The sequence below is a fragment of the Xenopus laevis genome, chromosome 5L, assembly GCF_017654675.1.
Source record: "Xenopus laevis strain J_2021 chromosome 5L, Xenopus_laevis_v10.1, whole genome shotgun sequence".
Classification (NCBI taxonomy): domain Eukaryota; kingdom Metazoa; phylum Chordata; class Amphibia; order Anura; family Pipidae; genus Xenopus; species Xenopus laevis.
In genome coordinates this window covers 77,858,794-77,878,070 of record NC_054379.1, presented here as the reverse complement: position 1 = coordinate 77,878,070, position 19,277 = coordinate 77,858,794, and the positions used below count along the sequence as shown (strand labels likewise).

The following is a 19,277-nucleotide window of genomic DNA, read 5'->3' as shown; positions in this document are numbered from 1 at the left end:
GATTAACAAATAAAAAGCTGCGGCCTTTTAAACCTCTAAAGTTAACAAGTTCAGCCACTCCAAATGAACCCCAAAGTACATAGATGAACTATTGTTGATAATAGAGTACCACCTGGAAGTGAGCAGTGTAAATACTGTCTCCAATTTTGCTGATGCTAGTTAATTGGTCAAAACTATTCTAAAACAAGTTCCATGCAAGATGTTGCCACTTTGTAGAGCTATGTAACTAAATTGGAGAATTGGGCAGCAAACTGGCAGATATGGTTCAATGTGGATAAATGCAAGGTAGTGAGCTTTTGATAGAAATAATATAAATGTGAGTAGTACACTCAATAGTAGTGTGCTGTGACATCCTTAAATGCATTCTGTCATGATTTTTATGATGTAGTTTTTATTTCTAAATTACACTGTTTACACTATTGGTGTATAGGCAGCATCTCAGGTCATTTTGCCTGGCCATGTGCTTTTAGAAAGAGCCAGTGCTGCACTGTGGAACTGCTTTCTGAAAGGCTATTGTCGCAGTGGGACATGGATTTTTACTATTGAGAGCTGTTCTTACATCTACTCGGGAGCTGTTATCCAGTTATCTTCCCATTGTTCTGTTGTTAGGATGCTGGGGGGGGGAGAGAGGGGGTGATATTCCAACTTGCAGAGTGACTGAAGTTTATCAAAGCACAAGTCACAGGACTGGAGGCACCTGGGAATTTGGCAATATTTCTAGCCACGTGTCAGTTTTCAAAATTAAGTGTAAAAAAATCTGTTTGCTCTTTTGAAAAAGGGATTTCAGTGCAGAACTCTGCTGGAGCGGCACTATTAACTAATGCATTTAAAAAAAAACCATGTTTTCCCATGACAGTATCCCTGGATATGAGGATTTTTGTGGATAACAAGCTGTGTAACTCTAGACAGTGTCACTCAGTGGCTACTGAATCAAATATGTACTGTCTTGTATAACAAAAGGGCACTCACAGAGGGTATACAAGGCAATTACACACTAGTGACAGTGCAGAGACTAAACTAGTAAAAGGAATGGAAGATTTAAAATATGAGGAAACACTGTTTGGGGTGGGGTGGTTTTCTCTGAAAAATAATGCTTGTGAGGGAACATGAACTCTTAGACATATAGTGGAGGAATTATTTCTGCATTAGGATAGATCAAAGTAACAGAACATTCATTTGAAGCAGTGTCGGTGGTTCTTCTCTGAGAGGGCAGTGAGGTTTGGGAATGCCCTACTGGGTTATGTTGTGATTCTATTAATGCTTTTAAGAGTGGTTTGGATGATTTAAGAAGAATAATATCCAGTATACTATAGTGATCTTAGGATCTACAGTTAGTTTAGTTAAGATTGGTATATACATCTTTTATAGGTGAGTGCATAGATAACTTTGTTTTGTGTGTAATACATGTGCACTGGGGTTCATTTGGAGAGGTTGAACTTGATGGACTTTTTCAATCCAAATTAACTAAGTAATTATGTAACGTAAAAATCGGATGAACAGTCTTATGTCTGCATGTAAAAATATTAGCTAAATTCCTCGAAATCCATAAAATTCCCAATTATTTGGATTTAATACAGCAATCATATGATTTTTACCTGATTGAGCTATCCAGTGACATGCACTATAGAGTGGTGCTTAGAATATAGAATTAAATAATATGTAATATTTAGCATTACAGTATATAGCTTGAAAAGCAAAGGTCAAAGTGTACATCACACTTCTCTCTCTTTTGTATTTTTGCTTTAATTGGTTTTTTATTAGTGATAATTGTGGGAATCAGGTTTTTACAATACTTTGCAACTCCGGCAGTTAAAGCAGCAGGTGGTATTTATATCTGTGTTATGAGTTTATCACTACTAATGCTTTGCTAACTCTGTATTATTCATTGGTGAGCCAAGAAATGTATCTTGTAAGATCAGACAACCACTTTTTGGTATCAGTTTTACTCTTTGTGTATCCTGCATCCTAATAAAATCTTTTTACATTGGCCTTTGAGATGGGTAAGAGATTTCAGCACAATGTAAAGATAACCTATCAACCAGCTTTAGTGGTTATTGCATTAACCGCTTTTCAAGTTTGTATTTGTACTTTGTGGCTTTTAATGTGAGGCCCCTTTATCAAGAATACTGTCCTTATTCCCCAGACACTTATACTTCAGTGTGATGAAGGATCCACCCTTGGATATAGAATTATGTTGGGGTATATCGGCTTCCTTGCTTTCCTTTGGTTTGCCTTAGCTTATAAAGGACAGAAATTACCTGACAAATACAATGAAAGTCATTATATTACATTCAGCATGCTCATTTACCTCTTTGTATGGTTTGCATTCATACCAGTTTATGTGAGCACCAATGGCAAGTATCTTCCTGAAGTGGAAATGGTAGCCAAATTGGCATCCAGCTATGGTGTATTGTGCTGCCATCTTATACCCACATGCTACATTATATTTTTCAAAAAAGACAATAACAAAAGAGAAAAATATCTGGAAAGTATACAGTCCTTTTCCAAAGTTAAAAGTGCAGTTGATTATGATGCTACTAAAATCACAAGATCTCAGACCTGAGAATCCCAGACGTATGTTAATGGCAAGGCTGGACAGCTTTGTATTCTCCACGGATTACAAAAAAGATGTTAAAGTGTCTAAGTAAAATCACTAGCGTTAAAGTACAGTAATGTAGTATCATACAGCATCTCTGTGACTTATTATATCATAATAGATATTTTGAATTTTGAAAGCAAACTTATCAAAAGCAGAGTATGTAATCAGTCAGCAGCACATACTCAGCAGTAGTACCTAATCTATATTTCTACACAAAGAGAAAGAGAAAATTTGCCAGCGAACAGTTTGCCTTTAAAAATAATTATTACAAAAAATGAGGTGTTAGTACCACAATTTGGCCAAAATATGTAAGCCCACGTGCCACGTCAAGGCCACTCATTGTACGTCCTACACTATTTGTGGGCATTATACGTTTTTTAGTGCATTTAAAATCAAGTCCCCTGGCAACCAATGTGACTGAGTAGTAAGACCATTGTGCACTTACCCTTAACTCAGGAGTTCTAGTGGGAAAGCAGGGAACTTTTAAGCCAAGTCAACAAACATACACATGTGAATAATCAGGGCCGGATTTATATAGTGGGCGCCCCTCTGCCCACTACCGTTCGTCACCCCTGTCCCCTCCAGGGGGACAGGAGTGATGGGGATTGGCACACGGGAAATTTAAAAAGAGTGTATCTCCAGCACATCCCCAGTGTTTTTGAACCAATGTGGGTGTAGTTGGCCAGCATGCTGCCTCCGTAAAATCATGCTGCCCTAGCCCTGGGCTTCGGTGGCCTTTCCACAAATACGGGCCTGTGAATAATTACCTTCCTACACTATCTTAGCATTAAGTTTGGGGTGCATTTAAAGACAATTCCACCGTAGACAATGTGAGTAATAAGACCATGGTGCACTTCCCCTTAACTCAGGGGCTATAGTGAAAATCTATCTATATTTCTGCCTTATTTCTAAATTTAAAAATAAAATATGGTCTGAACTATTAAAGGGATTGTAAATTTTAACTGGAAAGGGCTTCTGACTTCAGAAAATGACACAAGAATTATGTCCTATTTCTTTGACAGCTTTATGGGTCATTTACTTACCGCAAGTGCCAGATTTTTTACCCACAATGCAGCATCATTGTGCCCAATTTCATGCCAAACCTAAATATTTTAAGCCCTCATTTACTATGAGTAGGTTCAAGTGCTATGACTGCTGATAGGCACCAAATGACTTCCATTGAGGAGCAATACATCTAATGCCTTTTTACAGCACCTGCATTGGTTGCACCTTTGATAGTGCATCTGTAGCAATATGCAAAGTAGGGCACTCTGTGCCTAAGCGAACCCTGAAGAACCCTGAACTTAACACTTGTTTTATGCAGGCATTTAATATAGGTTTTCCAAATTTTCCAGATGGTGTAGTGAGGAAGTATCCAAGGAGATGCCAATATCGTTCCATTTGTAAGATGAGGTCAGTGCCATTCACAGTACAATTTCTTAAGATACACTTTAGATATAGAGAGGAAATTATTTAGATAAATTATTTAGCTCCTGCCAAGGGCTGGTGCTTCTCTCTACATAAAAAAAGCACCAGCCTGGGGCACCTTTTGCTGTTGCCATGTTCCCTTTTCTTCCCCTTTCAGGCCTAGGAAAGGCATATGCAGTACAGATTTTTTATTCTGTAGAACTTGCATACTGGACAACAGGGAGCATGAAAGAAGATGTCAGAGCCACACTTACCCGACAGTACCTTGGGGCTGATGTTTATTAAGAAGAGGAGAGCCTGTCCGGGGTAACAAGTAAAAGATCACCATCGCTAAGGGGTGCCTAACAACTTGGCACAACCAGTAATTGTACTTAGTATTTGGTTCTGAAAATGATAAGCATGCAAGGCTATGGTGAAAAAGGTTTGAAATGCCACACTCTCGATAACTCTGCCTGAGATCAGTGTAATATTGCACTAAATGCCCTTTGTATGATAAAAATATTTGTAAAAGTACATGACTACAAAATCCCAGACTTGTTGTCAATAGCTATTCTTTCAAAAACAGTTTGTCTAGTCAATGCCAATCCTCTAGGATCTTACCCAGGTTTATTAAGCAGATATGGAATCAGTTTTTCAGTGCTAACATAATGTGTATTTCAGTCGAAAAATTAGCAAATGTGCATTTTGGTCACAAAGCTTAGATCACTGTTTTATTTATGTTTATACCATTATACTGACATAAGTTAACTTAACATTTGATGTTAACATTTCTTTTTTTTATGTTACTGAAGTTGCAATCTAAATAAAAACAATTTGAATAAAATGTGTATTTTTAGGAACTACACTCCCCACTCTCATATGAATACTGACAGATGAATGCCTGCCAGTGCTTACGAAACACAGGGTGGATCTCAGAGTATTGGATGTGACATTTAATTCTAGTTATGTTCATGGTACTTTCCCTTCAAATAATTTCCTCTTGCACCTGTAGCCTTTAAAAAGTCCCATTAATGATTCATGCTGAATATCACACAAAGCCTATAATTAGTCAGGAATGTGTCAGTCCTATGGTTAGGCATTCCCAGATGACCTAGATATGAAGCTTACACACAGCGACTACTGCACAGCATATTTGAACATTTTCTGGTGGTAAAAATAAGATTCAATTCTTATAACAAATAATGTTTTGCAATCTGGTCTTTGCATTTTTGTCCCTCTGGAGATTCTCCTTCTCTTGTGATACAATGAAAAATGCAGTAGCTCGACAACAAGGGGACATTATGATTGGAGGGATCTTTCCTATTCATGATGGCATTTCCAGGCAATCTGAGAATACTTTTTCACAGGACTTCCAATGTGTCGGGTGAGTTGCTTAACTTATAATATGTATAAATTAAAGTGGAAGATCATTTTTACAATAACATTTAATAATATATATATATATATATAATGAAGGATAAAGCTAGCACTCAGGTCTTATTAAAAGTTTTCAAGTGTTTATTCAAGTGTTTATCCTTCGTTATTCTACTGTTTTGGCTTTTTGCACCCAGGCAAATTTTACCGTTTTACGAATTGTGCTGGCTTTTATATATATATATATATATATATATATATATATATATATATATATATATATATATATATATATATATATATATATATATATATATATATATATATATATATATATATATATATAAAATTCGAATAAAGGCTGTTGCACAACAGGGTCTTGCAAAAAAGTAATTATTTATTCTTTACATAGATCGACGTTTCGACCCTCACTGGGGCCTTTGTCAAAGGCCCCAGTGAGGGTCGAAACGTCGATCTATGTAAAGAATAAATAATTACTTTTTTGCAAGACCCTGTTGTGCAACAGCCTTTATTCGAATTTTATATACATATTCTGTTAGCACCAGGGCAATTAACCAAATTAAGTGAGTGCGGAAGGCAACCTACAATTTTTGTGTATATATATATATATATATATATATATATATATATATACACACACACACAGTTTATATATATATATATATATATATATATATATATATATATATATATATATATATATATATATATATATATATATATACACACACACAGTTTATATATATATATATATATATATATATATATATATATATATATATTTATATTTATTCTTAGTCAAAATATTTTTTTCTTTAGCTTCCATTATTTATTTTCTACAGTCTTGATGTGCAGTATAAGTCTTATCCTGTCTTTTTCCAGACTGCTTATGAAAATACTATCTAGTCTGAGCAACCCATAAAAATTAACAGATTGACTGTGCACTTTTATTGTTATTCATTTTGGTATATATCTTTCCTGTTCCCTGGTTGATAGGGTATTTAGGCAGTTTAAATGCCATGCCTGGCAGCTATAGAACAAAAATGGTAAGTATAAACCACAAAGAATTAAAAATTAAGATAATTGCCTTAGAATACTGTTATGTGCACCATGTTAAAAGTTACTTAAAGGAGAACAAACCCTTAATTAAAAAAACCTACCCCCTACCCTACATAGACCCCCCTCCTCCCCCCTAGCCTAGCTGCTGCTCCGGGTAAATATCCCTAACTCTTTACTTACCCCTCCGTACGGAGTTCACAGCGTCATCTTCAGCCGCTTCAGTAATCTTCGGAATTAAACCGGGCCTTTTTTCAAGAGTTTTGCCGCATGCACAGTTGTCGCGAAAAAGGAAATTGCTCCAACTGCGCATGAGCAAATGCGCCGGTCTCATTCTGAAGATTACTGAAGAGAAGAAGATGGCTGCTGTAAACTCTGCTGACAGAATCTGCACGGAGGGGTAAGTAAAGCGTTAGGGGCATTTGCCCAGGGGAGCAGCTAGTCTGGGAGGGAGGAGGGAGGGGGGTCTATGTAGGGTAGGGGGTAGGGTTTTTTTTTATTAAGGGTTTGTTTCACCTTTAAGGTGACAAATACCTTAAAAAAATGTTAACGCATTCGTGCATTTTCTCATTTGAGGAACAATATTTCATTATGTAGGAGCTGTTGTTTTTACATCTGGTTATAGTTCCTAGGGTTGCCACCTTTTCAGCTATTACTGGGTGATAACGTCAATCGGGGTTCTCAGGTGGGGTAGCAGGGAGCAGAGACAAAGGGACTGAACTATAGCGTGAAAGACAATTAGATAGCTGGTATATTTTGTTATAAAGGGTCTGGCCAATGATAGGCTGGTAGAATAGAGGCTTGGTGGCAACAGCAAGTGGCACTTAAACTGAGGTTATGCTTGAAAATAGCTAAAAGCATTTCTCGACTGGTTGTTATAAGTAGTCACCCATATACTGTATATGTGTTCATTTAATAAAACTTTTTCGTTTCAATTGTAGGTTACGTCTGCGGCATATGATTGATGCCATGTCCATGATATATTCAATAGAAAAAATAAACAATTCCACATTATTATCAGGAATTACCCTGGGCTATGAAATTTATGATTCATGTTCCAGTGCGCTGAAAGCAGTGCAATCCATAATGCACCTTATACCAGAGACTGTTGCTGTGAACAATTCTACAAACTGCAGCCACACAGAAATTATACCTACCATCAAAGCTGTAGTTGGAGAAGAGTACTCAGAAATGTCCATTGCAATTTCCAGGATTCTTAACATCCATTTAATACCACAGGTAAAACAACAGCCCAACAAATGCCATCTATTAGAAAAAAACTTAAGCGCCAACAAAGCAAAGGGTATAGACCTTCCCTAAATCTCTGCCAGCTATAACCCTAGTGCTCTATTATGAGGGTTCCCCAATAAGAATCCACCATACTACATCTAAACCAATCATCTCATTGTCTCTGACAGGAGAAGACGGATTCTCACTGCTTAACCATACATTACCTCAATGTTGTTGGACTACAAATCCCAGCAATGTCAAGGTTATGATCAACCTCCGCAGGATGACTTCTAGGCATGTGTATATATTCCATATACACTAATATTCAGTAAGACTTTTCCACATGCATTCATTATTTAATACAGGTGTTCTAATTGGTGTGATAACTCACCCTGGTGATCTAGTGGGGTTCGTCTCTCCGAATCTAGTGGGGGTTGTCTCTCCGAATGTGCCGTTCTTCCGGGTTGCACGCTCGGCTATTTCTGAATTTTATCTGGAAAGTGCAGAACGTGATGTCATAAACGGGCGAAATTGTGTAGTTTCAATGGCCAACGTAAAAGGACTTTTTTTAAAGTTCCTGGGTGTGCTTCTACTGTGTAATTCTATTGCTACTGATCCTGCCTGTCCATGGTTCTTGTCCTGTCTGATGCCTATCCTGATTATTGCCCAGATTATCTTTCAGATTCTGATTTTGTACTGCGATTCTGGTGTGTTTAACCTGGCATGTGACCCCAACCATCTCCTGCATCTGTACTGTATTGACTGTTTGTTACCAACTTGGCCTGACTTTTGACTACGTTCCTTGTTCCCCATTCTACACCACTATGCTTGGTTCCCTTGCTTGTTCAGAACTTTCTTCTAGGTTCTCCCACAATAAGACTTGGTGGCATCTGAGTAGTGGAAGGCTCCACCCAACGCCAAAGGCAGCTGCTACAGGCGGAAGAGTGGGCATAGACTGGAACCTTGGGGTTTGTTCTGGGTTTGGGATACCCTGTGTTAAAATTAGTATCCTTCATGTCTATTATTTGCTTCCACTTTAGAATATAATTTGACAACTATAAGAATAGTTTGCTTCCTCATGGATCAATACAGACCAGTTAGCAATATATATGTAACCCTTGACAAATTGTGCAAATGACTGATAACATCTAAACAGTCAACATCTGCCAAATAAAGACCATGTACAAATATTTATCTGATACCCTTAACACTAACATATATGTTTAATCCTCATAGATAAGTCCTTCATCGTCTTCTGTGGTTCTCAGTGACAAAGTCAAGTTCCCTTCTTTTCTACGCACCATCCCTAATGATAATCACCAAACACTGGCTTTAGCCAAGCTAGTAGCTACATTTGGATGGAACTGGGTTGGCATCATTTCATCAGATGATGATTATGGGCGCTCTGCTGTTGAACATTTGAACATTTTCTTTAAACAAGAAGGAATATGCATTGCTTTCACCAAAATAATACCTACATATATTGATCACCCAGATTTGGCAGATTCGTTAAACAATATCATGAATGAGTTCATGATTGAGTCCAATGATTTCTACCCCACAGACGTTGTTATCGTTATTGTTAAAACTCAGATTGTTTCCAAGCTTTTTGAAGAATGCATCAGAAGGAATATAACGAAGACGTGGATCGCAAGTGATATCTGGGCAACATCAAATGAAGTTTCAAGTGCTGAAGAAATTAAAAGAGTTGGAACTATACTTGGACTTAATTTCAAAGGAGGCAACATCCCTGGCTTTGCAGACTATCTGAAAAATCTCAAAGCTTCAAAATATGGAGAAATGAATAAGTTCATTGCAGAGTACAAGAACTTACGATTTGGATGCACAGAGGATTACATAAAGTATTTGGAATGTATTAATTCATCGTCAAAATATTGTGCTCTCACTGATTCCATAGAGAAGAAATCTCCCTTGGCATGTAAAGTGGAGGACATTTTGTCGGCAAATGATGATTATTTACTACAAATTGCTGAATGGAGAGCAGAATACAGTACAGCTCTTGCCATAAATGCCATAGCTCAAGCTCTCAGAAACATTTTGTGTAAAAAGGGCAAATGCGAAATTGACTTGAATCTGTCACCAAGTCAGGTAATGGAAAATAAATAAAGTAGAACCCCTATTTTATGACTTTCATGGGGACTAGGAAAAAATTGTGTAAAATTTGGAAAAATTTAAAATCAGGGAAACGTGTAACTTAATCTTCAAGTACTTAAAGGATATACTTACAGGAATCCATTTTACTTTGAAATACAGCATTTACTCTGTTAATGACAAGATTAATCAGTGCAGCATTAATGTTACACTATGTGTAACACCTCTGTGACAGTCAAATGCACAACCTAAAGCAATAAGTGATTTGTGTGGGATTGTATGAGGTGCAGACTAATTGGACTTGACTACAGTCGTATACAGAACAATGGCAAAATATGCATCTGGTATTGATTAAATATTATTTTAAACTTCTTAATTTTACTAATAATAACATTCACAGAGGACAAACTGCTAATTTTGGGAACATCAGCACAGACTTTTACAGTAAAATCTGGAAAAACATGATGTAAAATCGGTGAAAACATCCACTGAAATGCATTATAAATTGGAGTGTCCACAAAAAAATGGTGTAAAATGCAAAAAAGATTTAAAAAAGTGTATGTAAAATTGTTTAGCTCAAGATTGCTGGTCTGTTTTACTAGAACAGATTTATTGCATTGACTCCACCCCAAGCATGTGCCAATGGGGTTTCCTTGTCTACACAATGCAAGTCACCTTCCTAGTATTTTAGACATTTAAATAAGTAGAACAAAGCAAGAATTTGCTATAAACTACATGTGATAAATATAGAGCCATCATGGCAGCAATATCCCATATATACCAGGCAAATCTTCTAATACAGCATAATGGCTTACCTGCTGTATACAGTGCTAGCTGTCGTCTGTATATTTTATGGTAATAAAAGTTTAAAAAGGGTTGCATGACATGGGATATGTTGTAGAGATTTTGAAATAATAAAATAGGTATTTAGCCAAAGCTGATAAAAAGTGGAGATGCTCCATAAAACTATACAATTACTTGCAATTACTTTGCAATAATTTGTTGATGAAACATCTATCAGATAAAATATAATAGACCCCCCTACTTTTAAAAGATTTTTATTTTGAGGAAAGAATATAATTAAAATGACAATACCCCATATTGTTCATTGTGTTTGGCTAATGTTCCCCTGTGAGCTACTTCAAGAAGGAACTTCAACTCCAGCGACTGCTGGTGCTTGTGACATTGGCAGGTTAAAAAATTTGCAACACTCCCATGGCTAACAGGAGCCCCGTATATAATGCCTGTTTTAGAGAGCCACATGGCTCTCCAGTGCTCCCCCAGTTTGTGCTGACCAAACTCCAGCCTCTTTTGTATGCAACACTGCACAGAATTTGAGATTTAACTCTTGGTACTAGTGATGGGCGAATTTGGGGCGTTTTGCTTTGCCGAAAAATTAGCGAATTTCCCGCAAAATTCTCAAACCGGTGAAAAATTCGTGAAACGTCCAAAAAAACCGGACGTCGGCGTCCATATTTTTTTTGACGAATTTATTCGCCGCCCGTGAATCGCGGGAATTTTCCAATCAATAAATTCGCCCATCACTACTTGGTACTACATTTAAGAAGTATTTCTCCTTTATGACTTTAAATTAGGGCAGTAATTTCTCTGCAAGATTTGTTAAACCAAGTGTTCCAAAGCCTTGTTAACAATACTATTATTTTTTCTTTTACAGTTACTCGATGAGCTAAAAATGGGTCATTATTATTTTAATGAGGAGAAGTTCAACTTTGATAGCTCTGGTGATGTGCTAACAGACTACGATATCATTTACTGGAAACCTACTAACAACACCATTGAATTCCTTACTATTGGGGCATATAATACTACTGGAGGCAAAGTAAAGATAGAGAGAAATGATATTTTATGGCATACAAATGACAACAAGGTACAATGTAAAATCTGCCTTTTAATGTTTGTTTCTTTACTATGTTTCTTCTAGAATGCATGTTTTACATACCAATAGAAAAAATGATGAAAGCATGCAGATATAAACTCCTTTCCCCAAGAGACACAGCTCTTTCTGGATTATATGAATTTGTTTGTTTTAGGTAAAACATTTTAATATGTGTCCACTGGGTTCTCAGATCAAACTTATCATATTTACTAGACCTTGTATTTCTTAATTTCAAATAATAAACAACTATGTAATTATAAAGCAGTTTAAGGTTCAGCAAATTAGTATGCAATACAAGTTCTAGGGGTAGACATCCAATGCAGCCGTCCTTGGTGTTGCACTACCCCAGTAATATTTTATAAAGGCAATATAAAGGCATTACTATAACTTTGGTGGCCTGGTGTTACTCTCAGTACTGCACATTGTTATAGCCTGAATGAGGGAGATCACTATATTGCTCTATGTAGTTAACATCCATATTTCTTAGGTTCTGAGTATAAATCTAATATACTGTAGGTTTGCATCCCTGTATTATACTCCTTGTCTCTTAACACGTGGTTGGTTAGGTGGGCCTAGCTATATTTAAATCCTTGTATTTGGATCATACCATGTTTTCTATTTAAACACTATAGCTATCTTAATTTTTCATAGGAATGTAGTGCATCAACTCCAATAAAATAATTTATTGTTAGGCAAGGTTTTTCTTCTTTTACAGCTTTCAACCCTTACCAGGGACCTTCTGTGTTTTGCTCTCTTTTTTTCTGGAAGATTTAACTACAGAGTGAACAGTATCATATAATGTATACTTTTTTTTGTACAGGTGCCATTTTCAAATTGCTCAAAAACATGCATGCCTGGCTTTTTCAAAAAACATTCGGACATTACCTGCTGTTATAAGTGTTTAAAGTGTCCTGAAGGATACTACACTTCTGAATCTGGTAAGCTTTCAAAAGATAAGAATTTGTAATTAAATTCTACCATAATATGATCTCACACCCTATGTTATCAACACGTTCTTTTGCTAACTGTACAACATCTTGAGAAAGGGTAATTACGCCTCTAAAGTACCTTTTGTGACGGTATCCTCTAACATCATACTCCTGTTTTACCCTACGAAACTTTTTTCTAACTTTTTGGTTTCAGGCTCCACGTCATCATTTATCCAGGGACCACCATAACGTTCTTCACAGTAACATAAATATAATAATACAATTACATGGAGTTAAGATAACATTGAGTTGAGTTGAAATGAGTTTTAGTACAATGTTGAAAAGCTAAGCATAGGGGTCGTAGTCGATTATCAAGCAAAAAATTAGGTTGGCCTGTAATATAAGCTGATGCTACAGGGCTGATTATTAATTTCTGATGCTAGTTGCACTGGTTTCTGTGCTGCCGTGTAGTAATTATCTGTATTATTTAGAAATCAGCCTTATATTGTGAAATTTACATTCTATGTGTACTGTATATTTTGAGTCCCTATGCTCAGTAAGTGACAGTAGCATAGAGCATGCGCACTGAATCAGCAGAAAAGAAGATGTGGAGATACTGGGGCATATTTGGAGGCACAGATCTTTAGGGCTAGTCCACACGGGGAGATAGCGACGCGTTTGTGGTCGCTATCTCCCCTGTGGCGAGCCTGGCGAGGCATTTTCAGGCGACTGTTGAAAAGCGCATCGCCTCGTGTGGTTAGCACAGGCGTTTTTACATAGGCGCCCATACAAAACTGTCGCCTGCGCCGGTCGCGGCGACTGTCGCGGCGCTTTGTCGCCGCAAACGCGCCGCTATCTCCCCGTGTGGAATAGCCCTTACTGCTTAAGGGCTGTGGTTGCCTTGGGCTAGTACAGAAGCCCAGAACACAATATACAACATTTCTAGCTGCTTCTTTAGTTAAGATTTAGTTCTCCTTTAAGACACCAGGGTTTCATGTTATTTATATCACTTTAAAGGCAATGTAAACACTCCAAGAAACTACCATCCTACGTGAAAGTAATTTGTACAATACTTGCTTTTTTTCAGACATGACCGAATGTTCAAAGTGCCCTTTCTACCAGTGGTCAGAGTATGGAAGTTCTCACTGTACAAACAGGACAATACAATATTTAGAATGGAAAAACCCATATGCTGTAGCACTTATTGTTTTTGCAGCCATTGGTATTCTTACTGTGTTATTAATAGCAATTTTGTTTATAAAGCACAGAGATACTCCAGCAGTTAAAGCAGCTGGGGGTAATTATTCATATCTATTGCTTTCTTCCTTGTTATTTAGCTTGATGAGCATTATCTTTTTCATTGGTCAGCCAAGTAATATTTTCTGCCAAATCAGACAACCATTTTACGGTATCAGTTTTACCCTGTGTGTTTCTGGCATCCTAATAAAATCTTTACGGATTCTTTTAGCCTTTGAATCAGGTAAAAGAGGTCGTAAAATTGTGCTTTTCCAGCCAATAATAATTATTTGTGTATCGACTTTCCTTCAGATTTGCATTTGTTTAACATGGCAGATTGTAAAAAGTCCTTATTTAAGTGAACTCTACTCAGTGCCTAAGCTCCTACTTCTGCAGTGCAATGAAGGTTCCTATGGGGCTTTTGGCATCATGCTGGGATACATTGGACTGCTTGCTTTTATATGCTTCATATTAGCCTACAAAGGAAGAAAGTTGCCTGAGAAATACAATGAGGCCCGATGTATCACCTTCAGCATGCTCACATACATGTTTGTATGGATTGCATTTATCCCTATCTATATGAATACCAGTGGTATGTATGTCTCTGCAGTACAAGTTTTTGCTATTCTGGCTTCTGTTTATGGAGTAATCTTCTGCCACCTTTTGCCTGTATCATATATTGTACTGTTCAAAAGAAACACCAACAACACAGAAAGGTACCTGAACAGCATCCGTGCATTTTGGATTAAGAAACCAGAAGTCTCATTTCCCCAAAATAAAGTAATTCATTCTTCACCTTCCAATTCTATACTGAGGAAAAGGTGCAGGAGTTTTTAATGACTGGGGAACATTGCAATCTTTTCTATAATGCATTATACTTGGGAAATGTGGTTACATAGCATTAAAATCCCCCCTTTTTTTCAGTGCAGAAGACCCTTGAACACCTTCACAAACTGCATCTCACTAACTCTTCAAACTATATGCAATCAGTGTATTTATTTGCGTATGTTGGGTATTTTCATGCAGTAAATTTGTGTTGCTGCTAAAACAACATTGTTTCCCATAATTCCATAGAGCACCTCCTTGATCAGCACATGTGCAGTACAGCAGGTCTTTCTATTAAATGGGTTGTTAACCTTTGCGTTAACTTATAGTATGATGCAGGGACCGTTTTTCTGAGGCTATTTGCAATTGGTTTTTATTTTTTTTTATTTGTGGTTTTGAGTTATTTAGCTTTTTATTCAACAGCTCTCCAGTTTGTAATGTTAGCAATCTGGTTGCTAGGGTCCAAATTACCATAGCAACCAAGCATGGATTTGAATATGAATATGGAATATTAATAGGGTAGGGTTGGAACAGAAGGATGAGTAATAAAAAGTAGCAATAACAGTACATTGCTAGCTTTACAGAGCATTTGTTTTTAAACAGGGTCAGTGACCCCCTTTTGAAAGCTAGAAATAATCAGGAGAAAGGGGCAAATAACTCATAAACTATAAAAAATAAATAATGAAGACCAAGTGAAAAGTTTCTTAGAATTGGCCATTCTATAACATACTAAAAGTTAACCTGAAGGTGAACCATCCCTTTAAGGGCTGAGGGAACAAGCTGAGGTCTGTTGCCTAGGGTGGGCCCAATTTACACTGCTGTTCTTCAAGCCAACAGCCAATGTATGCCTTTGTATTTGCAGCAAAAAATGTTTATAGATAAATCTAAGATCAAATTATCCTAATTACTGGTTGCTTATCATATTGCCGCTGTCTCCTAATTCATAAAAGTATTTTTTATTATTATATTAATAAAATTGTGTTACTTTGTTTTTAATAAAAACTGTGTTTATAAATCCTTTAAAAAGTCTTGTTTTGTGACTGAAAAGAGGTTCTGGTCCTAAAGAGCTGAGGGACTGTAATGCCATTATTCCAGGTTGTCACATTAGTTCTTCAAATGATGCAAAAACAAAATAAGGGAACTGTGACGTTCCATGCGATTTCAAGTCCTCTATCTAATGACAGAAATTTGACTCTAGAAAGACTAGGGAGACCGTCGTAGATTAAGATAGCATTGCACAACATACTGTCATAGGGAAAGAAAACTATAATCAAGATTTGAAGTGCAACCAAGAGTAGAAGGATGTTTGAGGACATAAACCATATACATAATTAAAAGTTTATTATTTTTCTTAATGGGGCAGTATGCCTGGAAATCAACTTTAAGTATGATAAAGGCAAAAGTATGGCAGCGAAGGGAATTGGTCCGGAGCAATACATGGGATAAAAGATGGTAAGGGGTTAACAGGGAACAGGCAAGTTAGTGTAAGCAATAGGGGATAATGGCAAGTAAGGCTTTTGGTTGGATTTTGCTACAGTATGAGTCACAGGTAAAGGTGGGCTATAAATAGAAGTACACAGGTGAGGTACTTACCTGAAATCCAGCTTTGAGGTGTCCAGGAACAAAATGGAGAGAGCTGTAAAAGAAGTATCCGAGAGAGGAATCAATCCTCCACCCACCCCAAAAAAAAAAATATTTGTTGCAGCTTGGAGTAAATTGATTATTTTAGTAAAGGAAAACATAATAAAAGAAACAAAAATAGGCTCCTGGCAGTTAAGGCAGGAGCAAGTGCTGAAAACACATTACCAGTATCATTATTTGAGTTATGTTATCTAAAATAATAAGTCATATATATATAGATTTATATATATATATATAAATTTATGATTTGTAACCTTCCCTAAAACTCTGCAGTATAGGGGGCAGTATACCCCTTGTTCACCAGCAATAAAACGTGTAAAAAGTAAACTGTGCAATTTTGTCCAATGAAAAAATATAGATGCAATAAGTGTATTTTGGTAAATCTTGCAGAAGTTGTAAATTTAGTGTAATATGGATGCACATTCAGCGGTGTCCTTGACGGCATTAGTGAACAATTTGCTTGGCAAGTCAATAGCATCCATTGATGCAACACAATTGTGGAAACCTGGAACAACCATCACATCCAGGCTGGTGGTAATTCCAGAGTTCCCTTAAAGGAGAACTAAATTTAACTATAGATATAGGATAGAGATGTTGTACATTATGTTTTGGGGGTCTGTATCTGCCGAAGTCAACAACAGCCCTTTAGTAGTAAAAATCTGTGTTTCCAAAGATGCCCCAGTAGCTCCCCGTCTTCTTTTCTGCTGATTCACTGCACATGCTTGGTGCCACTGTCAGTTACTGAGCTTAGGGACCCACTCACAATATACTGAATATATATATATATATATATATATATATATATATATATATATATATATATATATATATATATATATATATATATAAATGTATAATATAAATGTACTTTATACATTTTATTACATTGGTACGTCAGCTCAGAAACCAGCACAATCAGCATCAGCTTAAATGACAATGGCAAATGTTATTTTCTGCTTGATGACTGCGGCTCAAAACACACTGAGCATGTGAGTGTCATAGACACTCACAAGATGTTAAACTCCTGGAGGCCTGGATCATTACTGCTATAGAGATGCTGAACCCTTAGGCTGGTTCAATAGCTTTAATATATACCGTCGGCTTTTCTAGCCATATTCATTTTTAGGGTTTAGTTCTCTAGATAATCAGTGCAGTATTCATGTTTCTCAGGTGCTGTGGTGCAGGCAACTGGTCAAGAACTCCTCCTGCTATTGATAAAAAAATCTTATTTAAGTTCCTGGTTCCTAAAATAAAAGGTTCCTTTATATTTATAGTGGCTTTTGAGTCCACTGTTTCATAATATTGCTCTGGGCACAAATCATACAAAATTGTAGTTTACCTTTAACCTGCAATGCAACCCTCTTACAAGTGACACATTGATTTATTTTACTCTTTTTCATTTAGCATTAATAACCCACCAAATGCAACAAATATCCTTGTCAACTCCTTGTAGCAGCATTTTCCCTTCCCTTTAGTGCCATTCAGATGTCTTTCAGTGGCTCCTCCCTACAGTGTGAGTAGCCCATCATCCCACTGTTGCTGTTCAGCAACAGGATAAACAGGATTGCCAACTCTGAAATATTTGTAATAAACAGTTCATAAATATGATAGGGATCATTAACTAAGGCGGCACAAAATGTCAAATTGCCATATTTGTTTACCCATATTTATCCAGTGTTTTCCTCACAGTTCAAGTGTAACTGCAGGCCTCCACAAAACAGTGTACAGCACCACTTGCATATCATTTATCAGGCACATGTACTTGTAGGTAAACCATGAGCAAGTAACAACGCTTGTATTTCTGAGCCAACGTGTGCATGAATGATGGAAGTGCAAGTCAGGTGTGTGTGTATCTGCAACATGCTAAGGCAGGAATTCTTATGCTATGGGTCGAGACTCAAAAATCGATGTGGATGAGTCACTGTAATCTACTTGAATACAGTGACATTTCCTCTTACAAAAGAAAATAGTAATTAAAATATGGTATATAAACCAATTTTGAGCCATGGACATATTTTCTGACAATTTGAAAAAGTTATGAAAAAATGCTTTATAAACATTCCCTTCACAAGGGGCTTTGGCACACAGGGTGGGACATTCACTAAGATTCGTAGTTGCGCCGGCGTCCGCTTCGCCGCACTTCGCTACACTTCGCCAGGCGTATTTTCGCCAGCGCTCCGCAAATTCACTAAAATCCGAAGTTGGGCTCAGGGGTAGCGTAGCAGGGGACTTAGAAAATTTTTTAACTTTTTGAAGCAATCCATATCTACTCTATTGCGCTTCGCCTGGTCTGAGGTGGCGAAGGAAGTCTCGCGTAAGAGGTAGTTTTCAGAACTATTCGCGTAGTTACGTCCGTTGTGCAAATTCGCCAGGCGTAAGGGTGCGAATTAACACTAGCGAATTTACGCCAGCGTCCGTTAGTGAATTGGCGAATTGGCGAATTAACGAAAATGCGCAACACTGGCGAATTCATGCTAGTGTTAGGCGCTTCGGCGTTTAGTGAATTTGCACCAGGGTGTTTTCACCACTGTAAATGAGGCAGAAAAAAGTGCAGGACGAAACCTTTCAAAAGACACTATCCACAGTACAAACAGTGGTGACAAACCTCTGGCCAGAAATATTTAGCTACATGATACTGTTATATGTCATCTATTGTGATATACATTATATGTTGCTTAGGTATTCATTCTGAAGGTATATTTTTAATATATATATGAAATTATATATGAAATTATGGTAAGATTCTCTAATATGTCATCTATTGTGATATACATTATATGTTGCTTAGGTATTCATTCTGAAGGTATATTTTTAAGGCAAAAGCACATTTGCTGATATACTTTTAGTATTTCTTGAAATATTGTAAAACTTTGATGGTTAGAGCTAAGGATGGGCAAATTTGACACGTTTCGTTTCGCCAAAAATTCGCCGCTGGCGAAATGTCGCAGAC

At 37.0% G+C, this 19,277-nt stretch overlaps 1 protein-coding gene across 1 annotated transcript; it reads left to right on the top strand.

Moving 5' to 3' along the window:
• Window positions 1-4,705: 4,705 nt before the first annotated feature.
• On the top strand, window positions 4,706-15,104 carry LOC108716158 (G-protein coupled receptor family C group 6 member A). The gene is made up of 6 exons (XM_041562975.1): window positions 4,706-5,390; window positions 7,399-7,696; window positions 8,924-9,796; window positions 11,475-11,687; window positions 12,517-12,634; window positions 13,713-15,104. Exons 1-6 carry the CDS (start codon window positions 5,209-5,211, stop codon window positions 14,696-14,698), a joined length of 2,670 nt encoding a protein of 889 aa, XP_041418909.1. The 5' UTR covers window positions 4,706-5,208; the 3' UTR covers window positions 14,699-15,104.
• The last annotated feature ends 4,173 nt before the right edge of the window (window positions 15,105-19,277 follow it).